The 20,550-nt window shown below is 44.1% G+C and overlaps 2 protein-coding genes across 6 annotated transcripts; both read left to right on the top strand.

Annotated features, from left to right (window-relative positions):
* The first annotated feature begins 1,070 nt into the window (after positions 1-1,070).
* On the top strand, positions 1,071-6,142 carry CCNB1IP1 (cyclin B1 interacting protein 1). Of its 5 annotated transcripts, none has more exons than XM_083472221.1 (4): positions 1,071-1,192; positions 3,167-3,537; positions 4,277-4,601; positions 5,254-6,142. In XM_083472221.1, the coding sequence occupies exons 2-4, from the start codon at positions 3,241-3,243 to the stop codon at positions 5,445-5,447; spliced, it is 816 nt and encodes a 271-aa protein (XP_083328347.1). In that variant the 5' UTR covers positions 1,071-1,192; positions 3,167-3,240; the 3' UTR covers positions 5,448-6,142. The 5 variants fall into 5 exon arrangements, with proteins under 5 accessions (XP_083328347.1, XP_083328346.1, XP_083328348.1 ...); XM_083472220.1 differs by having other exon boundaries at positions 1,087-1,527; XM_083472222.1 differs by having other exon boundaries at positions 1,089-1,483.
* Positions 6,143-7,890: 1,748 nt separating this feature from the next.
* TTC5 (tetratricopeptide repeat domain 5) lies at positions 7,891-15,639 on the top strand. The gene is made up of 10 exons (XM_083472956.1): positions 7,891-8,101; positions 8,937-9,069; positions 9,451-9,662; positions 9,873-10,023; positions 10,132-10,223; positions 12,193-12,249; positions 12,554-12,700; positions 12,813-13,027; positions 13,807-13,954; positions 14,708-15,639. Exons 1-10 carry the CDS (start codon positions 7,982-7,984, stop codon positions 14,825-14,827), a joined length of 1,395 nt encoding a protein of 464 aa, XP_083329082.1. The 5' UTR covers positions 7,891-7,981; the 3' UTR covers positions 14,828-15,639.
* Positions 15,640-20,550: the final 4,911 nt, after the last annotated feature.

The raw sequence follows: 20,550 nt of genomic DNA, 5'->3' as shown, positions 1-20,550 counted from the left end.
ATTTGTTAAAAGTCCAATCCACAAATATTCCACCGTGAAGAGTTGTCAATTTGTATAAGTTTTCAGCCATTTGGTACTGCAATTAGGAGGCTTCACGCATACTGAAACAGACACAAGAATCCAGTCTTCTGAATATTACCAGCCTTGGGCTAAAGCTATAGCAAAAGGGTACATAGCTTTGCCTGGAATAAAAGCATCAAAATTAGGCTGTGTATATACACGATACCTTTACAGCCCATAACACTTTTTTGTGACTTGCAAATGGTGATTTTCAGTACAGTACTAGAACTGGGAGGTGCAAAGAGATGTTGTGAATACAGAGTTCACTTTCAAAAGGGCTGATGTGGGGACAGGAAACTTCAAACTTATTTGTTGGATGTAGCTTCTATTGTGTTACATAAAAATACATACTAGGCTTGGGAACAATTCTGATGGACTTTGAAAACTTGCACTGGTGATTTGTTTTTGTCTGACTAATAAAGTTATTTTACTGTCCTTTTCAGACAATGGTTTTTTTGCTTGAAGTTGCCTTAAAATGGATTAAGTACTGCATGGGTGCGAGAGAGGCAATGACTTAAAACACTCTTCACTGCCTAGTTATTCTTAGTACTGTATATAAAGCAGAAATGGAGCAACCACACTAAGCTGGGATTCATAGGGGTGGGGAGCGTGCGTGAGGGCTGTGTGTGTGCGCGCGCGCGCAATCCAACCATTTTTTGGTTGTTTGCAGAACTCCGGCTTGCAACTTTTATAATTCGCTGACTGGCACGTGAGGGGCATTGTAATTTTTGTGACGGGGACGTGGAGAAGTCCAGCTTAAAAACACAAACACGACAGTTCCGTGCTTAACTCGCTTTTCTTTCCGCCAGCGATATGCCCCTGGCGATTCGCATTCCTAGCCACTTTTTCCCTCCCTCTCCCGCCCCTCGCCTTCTTTAGCGCCTCAGGGGAAGCGTTGGCAAAAAGAGCTGGAATTAAAAGTAGGTTTGAAGAGCAGCGCGAGCTCCGGCCGTTGGAGACGCGGGGGGTGGGGGACCAATCAAGAGGCGGCGCGTGAGCATCTTTCTTCTTTCCCAACCTCGGCGTTCTGCATATTTTCCCGCCCTTTCTTCGCTGCCTATTCCCCCTCCCCCATCGCCCATCTTTCTAACTCCCATTTGTAAATAACTGCCTCACAAGCCTGCGCACTCATGTCAGTAAAATACCTCGTTCGAAAGAGTTCAATATATTACGTCACAAAAGCATAAACTTCCGGGCTTACTTTCTTTTAAAACAACAGGGTTTTGTTTGTTTTTACACCCCGCCAAAAATAGCTACTCGCTGAACTTTTATTGTTTACTCAAGAGTGCCACTTTTTGTTCACACCGTGACAGCTGTGTGGGAAGTACATCTGGTTAATCTTATCTAGTCGATGGGCTTCCCAAAGGCATTTTCTGGTCGGCTGCTGTGAGAAAAAGGATGCTGGACTAGACGGGGCTGTTTGGTCTGATCCAGCAGGATTTTATGCTCCTTGAAGGGAAATTTAAAGTCTGTTAAATTTCTGGGACTTGCCTCCCACTATAAGAAAAAAAAAAGGGTAGTGTTTTAGTATTGAACTGATGTGTTGCGAATAAAAAGTGGGCTTAATGTGTGTGTGTTTTTAAAGTATATAAATATTATAAAAAAATCCTCTGTGGATTGGCATGGGGTGTGGAGGGTGAAGAGCATCCTTTCCTTCAAAGAATTCTGGGCACTGTTATTCATTGGAAAGTGCAACTGTAGGGAAAAGCACAGTGCCTAGAATTCTTCAAGGAGAAGAACAATAGAATTGCAGAGTTGGAAGGGACAGTGTGTTTCAAATATGCTTTAAAAGGTGAACTGGATGATTGGTCTCTTGGCTGTTTTGCACTCCCTGGGCTGTATCTACTCAGAGTAGGCCCACTGAAATTAATGGAACTTAGTATGGGTTGTATCCAGTGCTTTCCCCCCTAGAAAATTGGTGCCTGTACTCGCCATGAAGTTGTTACATTAAGTGTCACACTTTTTAACCAAAGAGGCTAAAAGGAAGTGCCGGTACTGCGTACCTTTGAGTAACCCAATGAAACGAAAGCACTGGTTGTATTCAACATTGTTGTTCTACTTGTGCAACAAAACTTCCATCTCCTCAGCAGCCCCCTGTGCACCCTTAAAGCCCGTTTCGGAGGATCTCTGGAGATTTTGGGGGTGCATGAGAGGAAGGGGAAGTCCTATTGCATGAGTGGAACTCGACAGATACAACCCTTGATCCATTAGTTTCACTAAGATTATTCCAAGTCTGAATAACAGATACAACTCCTTTTGTGATTCCACCCACCCCCCAAATTGACAATATATTCCCCCTTTAGAACTCACTGACAGTAAAGAAAGTACTACGGATTGTTTTTTCGTACAGTATGTCAAAGTTGCAACATACTTTACAGTCTTACTGCATTCATTGTTGTAACAATCCTGTGAAACAGGACAAAATAAATGCCATGTTACAGATGGGGATCTTACTGAGGCAGAGAAAATGACTTGCCTAGCATCCTCCCTAAAGTCCATGACAGAACTAGTACTATAAAAATGATCTCCTACAACCAAGTCTGGAAGACATGCTTCAGTACCCAGCACATAATTTATGGGATTTGCTGTCACATGATTTTTATTTTTTGATTTAGATGTGGCAATGGTCACTTGTTTAGATGAGCTTAGACACTGGACAAATTTATTGACTGTCAAAGGCCATGATAGCTGTGGGCAATATGTCACTGAATTCAGGTGGCTGGGGGTGAGCTACTGCATGGATTCAAAATGCAATAGTAAAGCCTGAGTCAATAAAAAACGTCTTAATGTAGTGCTGAAAAAGGCACCAGACATCTTTTGAGGAGGCCATTCTGTAGCTGAGGTGTCACCACTGAATAGATCCTGTCCTTCGAATCCATCCAACTCACTTCAATTAGGGGATCCAGGAGCAGGGCCTGAGAAGACTATCTTAAGGTTCAGGTAGACATATACAGTATTGTAATAGGAGGAGGCAATCTTTTAGGTAATCTGAATTGCAGATCTGCTAAATGAACATATAATGATCTTAAGTCCAGTTCTCCGCCAGGCAGCCATAGCTTATAAGCAATTTGAAAATCCTAGCATTAATACTTATTTCATTTTATAGGTGTGGTATGGTGAGCGCTACCTTTCCATCGCATAAAAAGTACTTGTAAAACTTTTGCACTGGCTCCATCAAACATGTCAGTCTGTGAGGATATGCTTCTTTGCAATTACCGCAAATGCCGAGTCAAACTTTCAGGCTACGCATGGGTCACAGCCTGCTCACATATTTTCTGTGACCAACATGGCAGTGGGGAATTTAGCCGCTCGCCTGCAGTCTGCCCGGCTTGTACCAGTGCTCTTTCTGGTAAACTGGATATTGTTCGAACAGAACTCAGTCCTTCTGAGGAATACAAAGCCATGGTCCTATCTGGACTGCGACCAGAGATTATTCTGGACATCAGTTCCAGGGCTCTGGCTTTCTGGACATACCAGGTAAACATTCCTTGAACAGGTTTCCACCAATGGAATTTTAAAGTTTTGAAAATTTAGCTGTACTCTATCTTTTCACTATCAAGAGGAGATGCAGATTGGGGTGGATTTGTAACAGAAAAACCAGACATAAAATAGTTAAGAAACTACCTTTGGCTAATTAAACAATTTATGGCCTTTTAAACTCTGTGTGTTGGGGGTTATTTCTTTTCTTTTCTTTTCTTTTGTTGTTTTGCTTTGTTTTGTTACTATGTTATGCATGTTTGTGTTGTGTAACCCACCCTGTGATCCTTAGATGAAGGGAGGTATAGACATTAAATTTACTACTGCTACAGTCAAACCTTGGTCCCCGAACGCCTCCGTTTTGGAATGTTTTGGCTCCCGAATGCCTAAAACTCAGAAGTAACTGCTCCGGTTTTTGGAAGCTGAACGTGTTACGTGACTTCCATTTTGAGTTTTCTTATTTTATTGAGGCTTCCGCTTCAGTTTTCAGTTGTCTAACATTTCAGAAGTTGAACTGTCTTCCAAAATGGATTACGTTTGACAACTAAGATTTGACTGTACTACTACTCCAGCCTCCAATCTGCTCAACTTCTGCTAGAGATTTCAGCTGAAAGAGAAAGGAAGAAAAATAATGAGGAAGAATCAAGGGGGGGGGGGAAATACATCGAGCACATATTGCTCAGCCCTGACATCACAGTGGCTCTTATGCTCCTGCTTACTCTATCTTCTATCCTTGCAGGTTCATCAGGAGCGCTTATACCAAGAATATACCTACAGCAAGGCAGAGGGTCACTTGAAGCAGATGGAGAAAGTCTACACCCAGCAACTCCAGAGCAAAGATGTGGAGCTGACTTCCATGAAGAGTGAGGTCTCCTCCCTAAAGAAAGTACTGGAAGAATACAAAAAGAAATTCACTGAGCTCTCAGAGAAACTCATGGAGCGCAATCGGCAGTACCAGAAATTGCAGGGCCTCTATGACAGCCTACGCTTGCGCAACATTGCTGTGGCCAACCAGGAGGCAGGCCAAGAGCCTCCTATCCAGCCTGTATTTGGTTTCTCTTTGGGTAAGGACAGGGGCCTTTCAGTTGGGTAGTTAAACTTGTACTAGCATACTCAGTGCAATTAACTTTTTTTCCACAAAGAGCAATATGAGAGAAACATAGGCATGATGGGGAAATCCTATGTATATTAGAAAAGTATAGTTTTGCCCCCAGACACATGGAGCCGCTTAGAGTGGCTGGGGCAACCCAGTCAGATGAGCAGCATATAAATAATAAATTATGATGACAATGGTGATGATGTTACCAACTCATTTCTTCTGTCTCTCCTAGCAAAGCAAATGGAACTTTGCCCAATTTTTGTGGTTAATTCTCTTGAGTGCCACACCTCACTGAATATGCCCTAATCATTTCCTTATCTACACTATACATTTAAAGCAGGATCTTGCCACTTTAAACTGCCATAGCCTCCTGCCTCAATTTCTGGGAATGGTAGTTTGTAAGGAGTCAAAAGGAGATTCCTAAATTTCCCTCACAGAGCTACAATTCCCAGAGAGGCTTAACAATCAATCCATCAGTCTACTCTACTCTACTCTACTCTAGTAAAACTGTAGGCATATATTGAGTATTCTCTGTGTTAACATACTACTGTGGCTAATATTGGCTTACTTGTAGATTAAATCCCCCTAATACAATATCTCTTGTTCACATGTTCTAGGTAATGCTGCCAGGTTCTCTGAGAATGCAACACCTATCCAGGACTGGCGTGGTGATGGGGACTTCCATTTCAAACCCTTCTTTGCTGCCTCTCCACCACTGGGCCAGTCTGGCAACAGCTTCTTTACCTCTCCTGGCAATGGTTTGGAACAGCAAGCAGGAGGCAACAAGGCATATAAAATTAAGAGAATATAAATTGTAACTTATGTTGACAAGTTTAGGCCTTTTTGAATATCCAGGTTAGGCATGAAATGCTTGTTGGACTGAAATGCTCGTTGCAGACTTGAGGCTTTTAAAAGAACCCACAGGCCAGATCTCAGTGAAGTCTAATGTGCGTTAAATTTCCTGAAATCTCAGAAGTAGCAAATTTTAAAGGAAGAGAGCCTGCAGTGAGGACTAAAGGAGTAAATGCTCCAGTTAAAACCAATTCCTTTCTAAGCTTCTTTCTTTCTCTCAGCAGAGTGTTCCAGTTGTTGCTAATGGTTACTATAGCCACCCGCACCTCTAGATATTGTTGCATATATGCTGTCATTGTTCCATTACTCAGCAAGATTAATTCCTGCCCTGCAACATACGATTATGACTCTGGCTCTCACACAAATTATGATTCCTTAAAGTGAAATGTGAAAGCTTGCTTCACCATGTCATTTTTTTCTGGCACCAAGGCTGCAATCTTACATATACTTACCTGGTAATAAGGTCTATTGAATTCTGTGGTGTCTGGGTACAGATGTACAGGATTACAGCCTAATTGTTTAATTACTATATTGTTGCAACTAATGTGTTATGTGATCTTTCCTCCCGATTATTGCTTTGAACTGCCACATTTGTGTTGTAACGTAATGGTACTTTTTTCTCCAATTACGTGCATAAACATGTTTGCAAGCCTGTGCTTAATTTGTTCACTGCTTATTGAAACAGGTTGGGTTGAGGGTTTTTGTGGGGTGGGGAGGAAAAATCTAATATGCCTGGTGTGTTTGCCTCTGATTAGTGTGCACACACTTTTTGTTGGTACATACCACTATGAGCAGTTTTTTGCTGTTAGAACTTAGGGTTGTAGACAATGCTAGTCCTACTTAGAGTAGAATAGACGTGACTAACAGGTTCATTAATTCAAATGGATGTACAGTGGTGCCCCGCAAGACGAACGCCTCGCAAGACGGAAAACCCGCTAGACGAAAGGGTTTTCCGTTTTGGAGGCGCTTCGCAAAACGAATTTCCCTATGGGCTTCCTTCGCAAGATGAAAGCCCATAGGGAAATCTCCGGGACAGCGGGGAAACGCAGCGCTTCTTCCCCACTGTCCTCGGACCTCCTCCGAAGGCTGGCGGTGGGGCGGAAAGCCCTTCTCCCCGCGCCAGCCTTCGGATGGCTGTCCTGAAGACTTGCGGTGGGAGGAGGGTTTTCCTTCCCACCGCCAACATTCAGAATGCTGTTCTGAATGTTGGCGGTGGGGAGGAAAAACCCTCCTCCCACCGCAAGCCCCGGGAACAGAGGAGAAGCGCTGCGCCCCTTCCCCTCTATTCCCGTACCTGTCCTGAAGGCTTGCGGTGGGGAGAAAAGCCCTTCTCCACACCACCAGCCTGGCAAGCGGTTTCCCTAGGAACGCATTAATTGATTTTCAATGCATTCCTATGGGAAACCGTGCTTCGCAAGACGAAAAACTCGCAAGAAGGAAAAACTTGCGGAACGAATTAATTTTGTCTTGCGAGGCACCACTGTACTCTGAGTAGGACTAGCATTGGATACAATCTAAGTTCTAATAGCTTTTTAAAGTTAGTCATTTTAAAACATGCTTCCTCAACCTCGGCCCTCCAGATGTTTTGAAACTACAGTTTCCATCATCCCTGACTACTGGTCCTGCCTAGCTAGGGATCAAGGGAGTTGTAGGTCAAAAACATCTGGAGGGTCGAGGTTAAGGAAGCCTGTTTTAAAATTTTAGGCATTTACTAGACTTCAGATGAGTTTGTATTGCTCTGCAAATCAGATAATTGGATCCTTCCAGCCCCTTTGATTCTATGCATTTTACCTGCATTAATCACCATTTGATTTTGTATTCACACTTCTGATGTCACCCTCACCATATATAGAATGGAGTGATTAAGATGCATAAAGGGTAACTAGTCTGTATTACCATAATTACAAACATCCATTTCTTGGGAAAGAAAGCAGAGGAGGAATACAAAATAAAAATAAAATTTCACTGAGCACCCAGACACAACCTGTTTCATGATTTTTGCACAAAACCATTGAAGTTAATGGATTTAAGCATGCCCACCTATGCAAAGGATTGGATTCTGTCTTGCTAGTGAAAACATTTTAATATGAAATGAAAATACAGTATGTAATTTCATGGCATTTTGTATCGCAGAAACCTGTAAGCAATTCACATAAGATACAGCTGAAAATACACAAGTAAAAATATGACAAGCTTCCTTTTGAATAGCTGCAGCTTCGTCTTTCAGAAACAGTGTCTCAGATCACGTACAGAATATTTTCCATTGGGCAGGGAACAAGCTGTTTTTATTTTATTTTAACGAATATAAGGAACGGCTGTTATCTTTCAAAACACCATCGCTATGAAACAGCATAAGAAAAGAAGGTACATCTCTGTCACGCAGGTGTAATGCAAAACATTTATTTAAACACGGCCAGGATGATTCCTACTGCTTCCAGGAACAATGGTCGATTCCTCTCTTTGTGGCTTGCAGTTTGGCCTCCAGTCCTTTAGATGTCTCTGCAGGAGCCTCCGTGGTTGCAAGCAAAGAGAATAACAGGAAACGGAGGAGAGTCTCGAGCGATCATGGCTGAGGAAGAAGAAGAAAACCCCCAAGCTCGGCAAGGTTTGCAGGTAGGGCGAGCAAAACATCTCGCCGTGTCATAAGCCTGCCTGTTTTTCTTCTTCCTCTGACCTCTGCTAAAGTCAATATATTATCCGAACAGTTTCCTCGCCCCCCCCCCCGAGTTGGCAAAACATGGAAGCAGCAGCCAGGAGTTCCATCCTGCTCCGTGCAGGTGTTTTAACTGTGTCAGGATCCACCCGGATCTCATTTTACTGGGAATATGCTGCCGAATATGCTTCTCCAGCAGGAATCCCCCCCCCCATTACAATACTTCAAGCGATGAGGGAGGAGATGTAGCGAGAGGGGGAGTGGAGGAATGTGGATGTGGAAACCATGCAGAGAAGAGGGTGCAACCTGCTCCTTCTTTTGACTGCATAGGATTCTGCCCGTTCTTCTTTGTACTTCGGCTTTGCTCGCCCCTCAAGCCACTGAGGACCAGGACTCGTAGCACGTTGGCGGGGGGGGGGGCATCTAGTCCAATTCCCTGAGGGTCATTTATTTCAACCCCTTTTCTTATCACTTTCAGAGCTTAGTTATTGAAATCAAGGGTGTGGAGTTCTCAGCCATGTCTTTAAAAGTTGGGGGTTTTTTGGCTCGTGTCTGAGCAACTCTAGACTGCTGGAACCTGGAAACGAACAATATTGAATGGAAAACTAAAGACACCTCATTTTGCACAAATTTCCCATACATGCTTCCTTTGGCATCCGTTAACCACCATCAAATGTCAAGGTAGTGATAGACAAGTGTGTGTTTAGCTTCTGTTTGCAGTGCATTCTGTGTATCGGCAAGACGTTGTTGCTCTGGTTTGATGGTAACGTTCCCTGTTTGGCGATTTCCTGATAGGAACTGGTTGACCAGCTATATCATTTCCGAGACCATTATTTTGAGAGCCACAAGGTGGAAGATGCTGGGAAAAAGCAGCAGGATGTACAGGAAGAGATGGAGAAGACTCTTCAGAAAATGGAAGCATTAGAAGGTAAATCTCAACAGAACCAGCATTCTCCTTTCTCCAACTTGTATACCATTCCTCCTCCTTCCTCATATGCTGTGAGGCTCTGTAGGTGTCCTTTTTATTGTGCATTCCTGATTATTTGTGCTCCTGGTGGCATTAGGGTGGTTATGTATGATCCTGTTTAGGGAAGTTTGTGATGTTTGATATCTTGCCGTGTTTTTAATATTCTACTGTGAGCTGTCCAGAATGGCTGGGGAAACCCAGCCAGATGGGCAGGGTACAAATAATAAAATTATTATTATTATTTCTTTTGGATGAGCTCGGTGACTGAATTTCTAGCACAGTGTGGATTTCATGGACTTGCAGTTCACTTACGGCATCTCTCTTTCTCCCATCCTCTGCTAGGCCTGTCTAAGGGTCGAGCTCACACACTGATGCTGAAGGGGAAAGCCTTGAATGTGTCCCCAGGTTATAATGCCCAGGCTGAAGAGCTGCTCTCCAAAGCTGTCAAGCTGGACCCAGAACTGGTAGAAGCCTGGAATCAGTTAGGGGAAGTTTACTGGAAAAAGGGTGATGTCTCTGCTGCCCACACCTGCTTCTCTGGAGCGCTTAGCCATGTAAGTCCCCCCCTCAGTCCTCCCTTGGGCAGGCGGTGATTCTAGTTTGGAGAGCTGCTTGGCACTTCAAGCCAGGACTATTAAGCCAAAGGACATACCTCAAGGAATACTTTGGGGAAGTGAGAGTCATATTTTGCATTTCACTAGGTAGGATGTGAATTCTTGCTAATTGCAGAAGCCTTGTCTTTCTCCTGCCCCTTTTCTCTTCAGTGCAAGAACAAGGCCTCCCTGCGGAATCTCTCTATGGTGCTGAGGCAGCTGCGCACAAACTCTGCTGATGAGCATGCACACAATGTGATGGACAGCGTGCGGCAGGCCAAGCTGGCGGTGCAGATGGATGTGCGCGATGGCCGCTCCTGGTGTGAGTCTGTCATGCGCCGCTTTTCAGGTGGTCCTGAGGTGGGGTGGGATAGAGCAAGGAAGGGAACCGGCTGTGCAACTTGCTAATTATGCTCTCTGTATTCCACAGATGTTCTGGGCAATGCCTACCTCTCCTTGTTCTTCAATTCAGGGCAGAACCCCAAGATCTCCCAGCAGGCGCTGAGTGCCTATGCCCAAGCAGTAGGTGCTGGAGGGGACTCTAGAGGAAGCCTGTGGTATGGTGGGGAGGAGGGGGTTGGGGGCCCAGGTTAAGCCTCTTCTACATTGCCAGGAGCTGAGGTGGAAATGGCTAGTTATAGGCGGCAGATTAGAAGGCTGGCAATGGAAGCAGGGAGACCCAGTTTCAAATCCTTCCTTGCCTGCAAAGCTTACTGGGTTACCTGAGCAAGTTGCACTCTGAAGGGGTGGAACAGGCTAAGTCACTTCTGACTGTATGCAGGGAGATGCATTTTCTAATGTTCTTCTAAGTAAAACCACACAAATAAAATAAATAGCAAACCCTCTCTCCAAGTGAGAAACTTGCACAGCTGGAGCTATAATCTTTTCATGGAATGCTAGTTATGTAACTGTTTTAATTTATTTTTTAGATTGATACCCACTTTTCTTCCTAGAAGCTCAAGGCAGTATACACGGTTCTCTTTCCCACACCCACCCAACTCCCCATTTTATCCTCACAACAGTCATGCGAAGTAGGTTAGATAGTTTCTGGCCCAAAGTCACCCAGAGAACTTCATGGCTGAGTGGAGATATGAACCTTGGTCTCCTCCGTCCTAGTGCAACACTCTAACCACTACAGCATACTGTCTGTCTACACAGGCAAGGATACTGAAAGGGCACCTCCTGTCTGCAGGTTGAGGTGGCATTTCGGCATTCTGCCACTTCCTTTTGCTGCATATACACGCCTAACCTCAATCTAGTCTACCTAACCAACTTGCTGTAAGGCAAAAATGAGATACACATGTTGTTTTTAAAGGTCCCTCCTGTTTCATAAATTGCTTTGATATTTCTAATGTAAAGCAATTAATGCATTTTGCAAAATAAAATAAAGATGCTGCAGTCTTCACTAGCATAAGTTTGCCATGCTCTTGGGAAGTTCTCATACCGAGGATGATGAGGATATTCACCTCCTGTTATTTTTTAGCATCTGACAAAAGACGTTATTTGGAGATAAGAGCCCAAAGGCTGGGTCATACCAAAGGCCTATTGGGTTCAGCATTTTGTTCTTATTGTGGCCAGTTATGCCCATGGAAAGCTCATAAGCAGGGCATGAGCGCAATTGTGTTCGTGAACCCTAGCAACTGGTATTCTGACATCAGCCTCTGAATCTTAATATATAACCACCATGACTAGTACCCCCTGAGATCTGTATTCTCCGTGAATTCTTATAATCCTGTTTTAAAGCTAAATTGGTGCCCGCCACTACATATTATAATAGTGAGTATCAAAGTTTAACTACACAGTCTGTGAAGAAGTTATTTTGTCTGTCCTGAATCTGCCAATATTCCTCATCACTGGGTGACCCTGGGTTCTAGTACTGTGTGTGTGAGAGAGAAAAACCTCTATCCACATTCAGATCACGGTGCATAATTTTGTGCTCCCCTGCTTTGAATAGAATAGAGGCAGACAGTAGTTGGTGTAGAAGAATGCCTGGTTTTCTAAATCGCGACTTTGTGGCATATCTGTAAAGTGGTTCTTGCTCAGCTCAGCTGCTATCCCCAGCTGGACCCACCAACATAGTGGAAAAGTGCAAGAGATCAAAATGAAGGCTAAAGTTGCCCAATAGGGATAGTTAGGGGCAGCCTAGAAAAAAAAAATGGTACTCATGCAATAACTTTTCAGAGTAATCCTGTGAGCATATAAATACCTGGAACAACACATGTCAGGATTGATTACTTATGTAACTGTTCTGTGGATTTTGTGAGCTGGACCAATGAAGGGGAAAGAAAATGAGGTGTGGTTTGTGATGATTTGCCATTGGGCCATTTATAAATATGCACCTTTAGATGGTGGGTGGGTGGGGATTTTGGTCTGCAGCTGGTAAAAGCAAAAATGACTGTGGAGGAAAGTGCTTGGGGAGCAGGGGGAGAGTGTCCTCACAGAGGAAGTGATGGTGGATGCCCATGCCTTTCTCTTGGTCTTCTTTCTGTAGGAGAAGGTGGATCCCACGGCATCTTGTAATCCAGATCTACATCTTAATCGAGCCACGGTGAGCAGAAAGGATGGGAAAAGTCATGGGGCAAGATAGGTTTGGCTGTCTTGTGCTTGACCTATCGTGGAGAACTCTGAAAAGTGTGGGTCTGGTTAGAGGATGGGGGGCTGGCAATTCCAAGTGAAATACATCTTAAGGCATCTTAAGAAATACATCTAAGCAGTCATCAAGGGACCGATTTTCAATCTCTGCCCTTGTTCTGGCTTAGTTGACCTGTGCCTGCAGTTTCCTATTTCTATAGTAGTGTAAGTTCCACGTGACCCTAGCTTATCACCTTCTGCTCTGTTGTTTTTGGGGGCAGCTATATAAGTATGAAGAAAACTACATGGAAGCTCTGGAGGGCTTTGCACAGGCAGCAGCCCTTGATCCAGCTTGCCCGGAACCACGCCAGCGGGAGCAGCAACTTGTAGATTTCCTGGAGCGGCTAACCAGCCTCCTTGAAAACAAGGTATTATTAACGGCAACAAGACTTGGTGTCCTTTCACTGCCTGACCCATTGCAAATGTAGCATCGTCCAACAATGCAAAGGTGACTCACCATGCTGCTTTTCTCCCTTGCAGGGAAAAGTGAAAGGCAAGAAGCTGCAGAGCATGCTGGGAAGCCTGCGTACCTCCCAGCTGGGCCCGTGTGGGGATGGGCGCTACCAAGGGCCCTCGGGTCAGAAGGTGCAACTGGAACAGCGCCCCCTGGGCACCTTGAGGTCTGGCGTTAACTCTGGTGTTGTGGTGCTGGGGAAGGTGCTGTTCAGTCTGACCACAGAGGAAAAGGTGCCCTTGTGAGTTTCTGCCACATCCTGCCTTGGAATCTTTTCCTATGTCTCCCCCCCCCCCCCCGGACTATATCCACCTTTTCCTTCCTGCTTAGCTTTATCCCGCTCTCTTCATAGCTTGTTAGGGCTTATATTCTTCCCTAGGAAGATAGGTTTGGGATAGGTTTCAATAATTATTTCAAAGTAGCAAAAAGCTGTGGAAGCTTATCCCACAAACGCACATCATTATGGAGGCCACCAGACGCTTGCTTAAACAGAAGTAAATACCTTAATCTTGATTCTGAAATGTGTTCAGCTTGATGTGTTGTTGGTTCTTTAGAGCAGGGGTGGAAAACCTTTTGGCTCTATGAGCCAGATCCTTATCAGGATTGGCCTTGCTGGCCAAATTCACTCACCCACCTGCCAACTCAGCTGCCATCACAACTGATGTTGGCTTATGAGTGGTAGCCATGTTTTGGGGAAAACGACCACACAAGCTGAGATTGGCTCACTGGCTGGAAGTTGTCCATCCTTGCTGTAGAGTAAGGCAGTTCTAATAAGGAGAAACTACCTTTGATGGGATAACAGGGAACTCTCTGTTGAGCTTGGAGACTATGACACCTACAAGATGCTTAGTCTGTCCTTGAGCTTTATCAACCATGACCAGCTCCTTGGGCTCTGCTGTGTGGGCAAGTATCCATCTTGCTCATCTCTTGATCTTTCCACTTCCCTGTCTACCCATCCAGCAACCTGACTGATACTTCTTTTTAAACATATTTTGTTCTTTCCTCTCTTTACTCAAACAGCACTTTTGGCCTGACTGACTCCACCGAGGGCCCCTGTTTTGCTGTCACTGTGTACAACATGGCGCAAAGCTGGGGGGTTTTGATTGGGGACTCGGTGGCCATCCCTGAGCCTCACCTTCAGCATCATCACATCCAGCACCAAGGCAAGGTGAGTTCCGTCTGTGCTCTTTCTTTGGCCCTTTCAAATTCTATTATGTACCTGTTTCCGTGTTGCTCGTGATGCAACCAGAGACTCCAAAGAGGTAGTTGGAAGAGACAGCACAGAATTACTTGAATGCACAAGTGATGGAAACAGTTTAAAGCAGTGGCAACAATTCAAGGCTTACTGGCGTCATCTTGTCTGTCTTGGCACCCCCTTGTTCTTATGTATTTTCCCCCACCCATTCCCAGATCAGTCATTCTGGGAGAAAGATTCCAAGTGGAGAGGAAGCCTCCATGTCTTTTTTTAAATGGCACTTTTAAAACTTTGTTTCAGTTGGAAGTTGTGTAAATCTGGGTGTGTGTGTGTTTTCAGATAACCTGCTTATTTGAGCATTTGTCCTGATTTGCCTGTAGAGGAGATTAGACAGTGCCAGCTATTTAATGCGTAGTTCATTTTTATTTGTTTGCAGGAAAGCTAGACATTACACCTAAGCAAGTGTTAACACTGTCCCAGTGCATTTTCCTGTCACTTTCCTTATCGCAAAATGTCAGGTCTTTTGGAGACATTGGTTTTGTTGTGCAAGGTTCTCTCCATCAGCTGTGATTACGCTGCCTGAATTTGCCAATATGTAAGCAAATCTTGCCTGAAAATAGTCCCTGTAGTCCCAGTTACAGTCAGCAAGGTTTGGAGGGAGGGAGGCCTTACTTAGATTGAATCCCTCCTCCGCACCCTAACCTTTTCTCCATTCCTCTTTTTCAGAGTTTTACTTTTTCTAGCATCCGGGTGGAGACGCCTCTCCTGCTAGTGGTGAATGGCAAAGTGCAAGGATCCCAGAGCCAGGCTGCAGCCACCATTGCGTATCAGGCACAAAGTGAATGAAGTGAGGGGGCAGGAAGAGGAGACGGCAAGTGGGGGGGGACTGCTCTCCTGCCTGGTGGTGTTTGGCCTTCAGGCAGAACCTGCTACCTCTCAGAGGATCTAGAAAATCAAAGGCCTGGGGCAGGGTTAGCCAAGGCGGTGTCATCCAGCTGTTGCTGAACGACAGCTCCCAGCATTTCTCCTCCTTGGCTATGATAGCCGGGGCTGATGGGAGTTGTTGTCCAACAACATCTGGAGGACACTACCTTGGCTATCTAGGGCCCAGCAAGGTTGGATTTGTTTTTATCATACATTCAAAGACACTAGGTTGAAGGAGTGAGAGACAAGAGAGGGAATTGCAGGACTCCAGGGTTAAGCCCTAGTTTTGCTCCCTCTAGTTCTACTTCCCTATGCATCAGCCTAGCCTCGATCCTCTGCAGTAATAAGAATTAGCCTTCATGAGTCAGTCTGAAAAATCAGCAGGGCTGCTCAGCTCACTCCCATGTCTTTCCCTAGACTCTTCCCACTTTTCCAACACCAGGCCTGCCCCATCTCTACTGTTAGGGAGGGCAACCCTGTTGCCCGTTTCTCACCTTAACTTCCATTTCACTTGAGTTTGGGCATTTGAACTTGTTTGGCTCTTCTGTCTTTCGTAGATCCCAGTTGGCTGAGCACTAGCCCCCATTGTCTTTTATTTTGTGTGTGTGTATATATACAGGAGATAATAACATCCGTATTTATTTGGCAATGTTTTGAGTTCGACTTTGTAATTTTTATACATATTCTGCTCTTTCTGTTCCCTACTTTAACCAATAAAAACCTGCATTCTTTGCTTTTTGGGCAATGCCTTGTGTTTGGTTCCCATAACAAAGATTAAAAAAGATTTCGATTAGCAAGGCTCAAAGCAGGGTAAAGCACATGATCCAGTTTTATCCTCATAGCAGCCCTGCATGGTGGTGGTTACTTTATTTTTTGAGTTCCACCCACCTGACTAGGTTGACTCAGCCCACTCTGGGTGGCTTCCAACAGAATATACAAAAACACAACAGAATATCACACATTAAAAGTGTTTCAATATAGGGCTGCCTTCAGATTTAATTTAACAGGTTGTATACTTGTCTAGAGAAGGTTGTATGCTTGTTTATCTTCTTGACATCTGATGGGAGGGCATTCCACAGGGTGGGCACCACTACCGAGAAGGCCCTTCCTGTTTCCATGTAGCTTCACTTCTCACAATGAGGGAACCGCAAGAAGGACCCCAGAGCTAGACCTCAGTCTCTGGGCTGGATGATGGGGGTGGAGAAGCTCCTTCAGGTTCACAGTCTAGGCTAGACTGAGAGACACCACGGCTGAGCAGTGACGACTTGCCTCATGGCCAGCTTTCCTTGCTATAGAAGAAGGATGGGTAAAAGTTGCCTTGCTGATCCACCTTTCCTGGAAGGAGTGCCATTTAGTCCCTGATGGACCTACCAAATTTTGATTGAGGAATGGTTCAAAGGTTTGCCCACATGTCCATTCTGAAGGGAAAGAAGGGTTGCAAGAATTGGGGAGATTGCCACAAGAGATCAGGGCCCTGCTGGATTTGACATCCTTCTGCAGGGCCTGCAAGACGGCGTTGTTCCACCAGGCCTTTGGTCAGGGCTCAGCCTGACTCCCCTTCTCTTTTTGTATAAGAACTAGTATGAAAGAGGCCTCCCATCATTCTCACAGGCTCATATAAGAACAGCGTAAACAGTTGGGCCTGGCGAGCATTTACTGTTCCCAACCCTAATCCTGTGGAAAGCCATCTAATTAGATTTTAATTTGATCCTGACTTGTTTTTAGGAGGTAATTTAATTAATGTTCGATTTTATACCAATGTTATATATTGGATATTAGCAGCCCTGAGCCTGGTTTTGGCTGGGGAGGACAGGATACAAATAAAAGATGATGATGATGAAATGTTAACATCTTTCTCTTTGACTCATGTAACATAGAAAATCAAGCAGTGTTAACATGTGCCCTGTGCACAGGTACGTATTTACGATGGGCTCCTTATGTAGGAAGCCCTAACATGGTGACAGCTTTATTGTGGTGGGTGATCTCAATGGAGGTAAAATACATGTCAGCCCTTGAACAGCTGTGTGGAGAATTGAGTAGTCCTAGAGTACAGATGTTGACCTTCCTTGTTATAAAAAACAAACGGGTTGGAGAGCATTGCTGAAGGAACACTCTTATAGTCTATCACCTGCACTAATCCCATAATTACCACAGTCCAGCTGTGGTAGACTTCTGAGTTTCACTACAGGGTTACATGATTGGATGTGGCTTGCAAAACTGAGTACGTCTATGAGACTTAAAAAATACCTGCAGATATTTTGCATGTTACTAATGCTCAAGTTTTCTCCCGTATCCCCCATCCTTTATGTTCTATCGCCCCCTAGTGTCTGCACAAAGTTTTATTTTGAAAATGTGCCTCAATTTAACAGAAATTATATAGGGAGAGCATTTTTAACCCATTACACTAAGGTCCAAACTACGCTTTTTAAAGCCTTTAAAAACATTTGGGGAGAGAAGAAGATTTGAATTGGGCATATGATGGCTGGTGGAGGAGAGGTTTAACTCCCCCCCCCCGGTGCCATTTCACTAGTGAAAATCATCCCTCTAAATACTAGCTTGCCTCCCCATGCAGAACAAATCTGATGCATAGAGGATAAATTTAGCTTCTATCACGTGTTCTCCTGGGAAAAGTGACTGATATTTTCCTCAATTTCAAAGAGTTCATTTGAGCAGAACTCACCCCACCAATCCCCTCTCTTCAACTGACGACAGAGCAAGGTGACTTTTCTGTGACCTATTGAGTGGGTGAACTGCATCTCGACTCCATTAAAATCATTCTACTTTGGCACCGCTAAATGTTGCAGTTACAGATCATCTTTTAAATTGGCTCCCGCAGGGTAGCTCAACAAAGCTTGCCAGAAAAGTTCATATCCAGGCACCAGTTAATTAGGCCAATATGGTTTTTCTTCCTTGATCTAACTGACGGAAGCTTCTGGAGCTGAATCCTCCTGAGGAAATGGCTGTCTAAACTGGGAATTGGAGTGATGTGTGCAGTTGCTGCTTAGAAGAATGTGAGGAAAAGGATAGATTCCAACCAATACGCTTGGTCCTTATCCTTGTTACTTCTGGGATGAGTACAGAGTGTGATGGCCTGAGGGAAAAGATAACCTCAGCACTGCAGTGAACTGAAATAAGTGCTTGGGACAGATAGTGAATTATTGCTGGCAATTTTTGTGGTCTTTTTTTTGTTTTCTTTAGGACAAAGTGCTCTACAACTCATCTCTTTACGTACATTAGGCCAGGAGATACGGAGCTGCTCAAACCTCTGAATGAGTTTAATGTAAAGAAAATAAGCTTTTATTGTACTAACCAAAGGCCATAACAAAACTGTACAAACACTTAACAAAGGAATGCATGTGTAAACTACCCAAACTGTATAGAAATTATTTTTTCTATGTGACTACAGCGGCAGGAATGTTATTTGCCCCAAAAAGGAAAGAAGAAGAAGTCCCAACAAAAGAAGAATGGAATACACAGAAATGGCAAAATTTACCAGAAAAATAAGAAATCAAAATAACAAACTTTTTAATAAAAGAATGGAAATTGTTTGTGGAATATTTACAAACAAATTACAAACAGATAAGAACATTGGCGGGATTGCTGTAATAACCTGCAGTTTTTTAAGAGTATATATTTAAGGTAGATGAATAAATGAGCAATTTTGGATATGCAGAAAATATTAAAAATAAATATAAGGAACCACAGAAAGAAGGGGAAGGAAGTCAAGTTTTGAAATGTTAAAACAATTGTAAAATTCTTGAAATGTGTAAAACTGAAAATCAGAAATACAATTTAAAAAAGAATGCATATGTAAACAAAGCCTCTGCATAAGCCATCAGAACGGTATTTTGCAAGTGAGACTGCAAATGGGGCGCCTCCATGATTACGTGCCATGCAATTCTATTTAGACCTCCTAATCTACCTTACAATTTACTGACATTTTATCCAATTCATTCTTCCTGATTTTTCTTGCTGCCAGCATAAAGAGGGCCACATTATGAGTCACAGAGACATTATTTGCTCAGCAGCTATAGGACCCTCTCTGCTGAGGAGAGACTGCTTTCTTGAACAAATGCAATTTAGAAAGCATCTCCTAGGTTCTGTGTATAGGACAAGCTCCCCTCTCCTCTGGTCTCACAGAACCCGAAGAGGCATGAAGAGGGCGGAGCAGAGGCAGACAATGTGAAGAGGTCTCAGGTTGCCTGGGAAATGTGGGAATGTTAAGAATAGTAGGAAAGGATATATTGAATTAGTGTTATCCTTCCTTCACTCACTCTAGTAAACGATGTAGCGGAGCAGATTCCCCTCAATATAGCTGGAAGCTAGTTTGCAGATTCATTTGAATCTCTTAGTTAAGTTTATTTCAGGAAATCAGCCCTGAGTGCTCACTGGAAGGGCAGATCCTGAAGCTGAGGCTCCAGTACTTTGGCCACCTCATGAGAAGAGAAGACTCCCTGGAAAAGACCCTGATGTTGGGAAAGATTGAGGGCACAAGGAGAAGGGGACGACAGAGGACGAGATGGCTGGACAGTTTTCTCAAAGCTACCAGCATGAGTTTGACCAAACTGGGAGGCAGTGGAAGACAGGAGGGCCTGGCGTGCTCTGGTCCATGGGGTCACGAAGAGTCAGACACGACTAAACAACAAACAAACAACAAAAGAACAAAGACACAAGAGTGTTTCTGAGTAAAGTAACAAAAAGTTTACTCACATTTCAGTTCACGATATGATCCCTGAAAGGCAGGCTTTGCTTAGTGGTTACATAATCTTTAAATAAATTCAGATTCTTGGCAGTCATATTAACCCCTAGGTATTTCACCTTTTTAACCACAGTTAAGTCTGTCTCTTTCTGAAACCTTTCTGTCTCCTTTCTTTGGAGGTCTTTAAGCAGAGGCTTGACAACCATATGTCAGGAGTGCTCTGATGGTGTTTCCTGCTTGGCAGGGGGTTAGACTCGATGGCCCTTGTGGTCTCTTCCAACTCTATGATTCTATGATTCTATGATTCTCTATGATTCTAATAAACGGTGAGTTCATCTCATAGGGAGACTGAACTCATGTGCTGCTGGCTGAGAGCCAGCAGGCAGCAAAATTACATTAAGACAACAAAATGGCTGCAGGAGAGCAGCATGGCAGCAAAAGAACAGCAAGACAAAAGAAAGACAAAAACTAGACTGCGACTGAGAAAATGGCTGCATGACTTGGCTCTTTTATGGAGTCAGCCAGAGCCATGCCCATCTCCCAGGTCACATGCAGGGGGAGGATGCTCTAAATCAGTGGAACAGGATGTTCCCCTGTCTGTGCCCACTCTAGGAAAATAAGGAATGTTGCATTTGACTGCACCAATGGATTACATCCCACAGGAAGGAACCAGAGAAGGTGGAGACTTAGAGAGCGTGGGAAGGCGGGGACCTTCAGTCCTCACAACTGCCTCATTTGGGCAAGACCTACTGGGAAGAGCTGCTGTGCTCACTGTTTTTGTTTCTTTGAATGAAGAGTTAGCTTCACAGACACGTTGTGAGTTATTGCTGACCTGCTCGCTAACTCCCACCTTGACATATGTTTATATATGTTTATATATGCCACCTTGACATATGTTTATATATTACATATTGTTGGAAGCCTCTCTCAAGCAAATCATGAATCA

Source organism: Podarcis liolepis, assembly GCF_965112155.1.
Source record: "Podarcis liolepis genome assembly, chromosome: 13".
Lineage (NCBI taxonomy): Eukaryota > Metazoa > Chordata > Lepidosauria > Squamata > Lacertidae > Podarcis > Podarcis liolepis.
Note: the sequence above shows the minus strand (reverse complement) of the source record. Positions and strands in the feature narration are given on the sequence as shown.

Coding starts and splice junctions, on each gene's coding strand:
- CCNB1IP1 (XM_083472221.1), top strand. CDS start 3,241: ATGTCAGTCTGTGAGGATATGCTTCTTTGCAATTACCGCAAATGCCGA. Junction 3,538..4,276: donor TGGCTTTCTGGACATACCAG/GTAAACATTCCT, acceptor CTATCCTTGCAG/GTTCATCAGGAGCGCTTATA. Junction 4,602..5,253: donor TGTATTTGGTTTCTCTTTGG/GTAAGGACAGGG, acceptor CACATGTTCTAG/GTAATGCTGCCAGGTTCTCT.
- TTC5 (XM_083472956.1), top strand. CDS start 7,982: ATGTCTCTGCAGGAGCCTCCGTGGTTGCAAGCAAAGAGAATAACAGGA. Junction 10,224..12,192: donor TGAGTGCCTATGCCCAAGCA/GTAGGTGCTGGA, acceptor TTCTTTCTGTAG/GAGAAGGTGGATCCCACGGC. Junction 13,028..13,806: donor ACAGAGGAAAAGGTGCCCTT/GTGAGTTTCTGC, acceptor TTACTCAAACAG/CACTTTTGGCCTGACTGACT.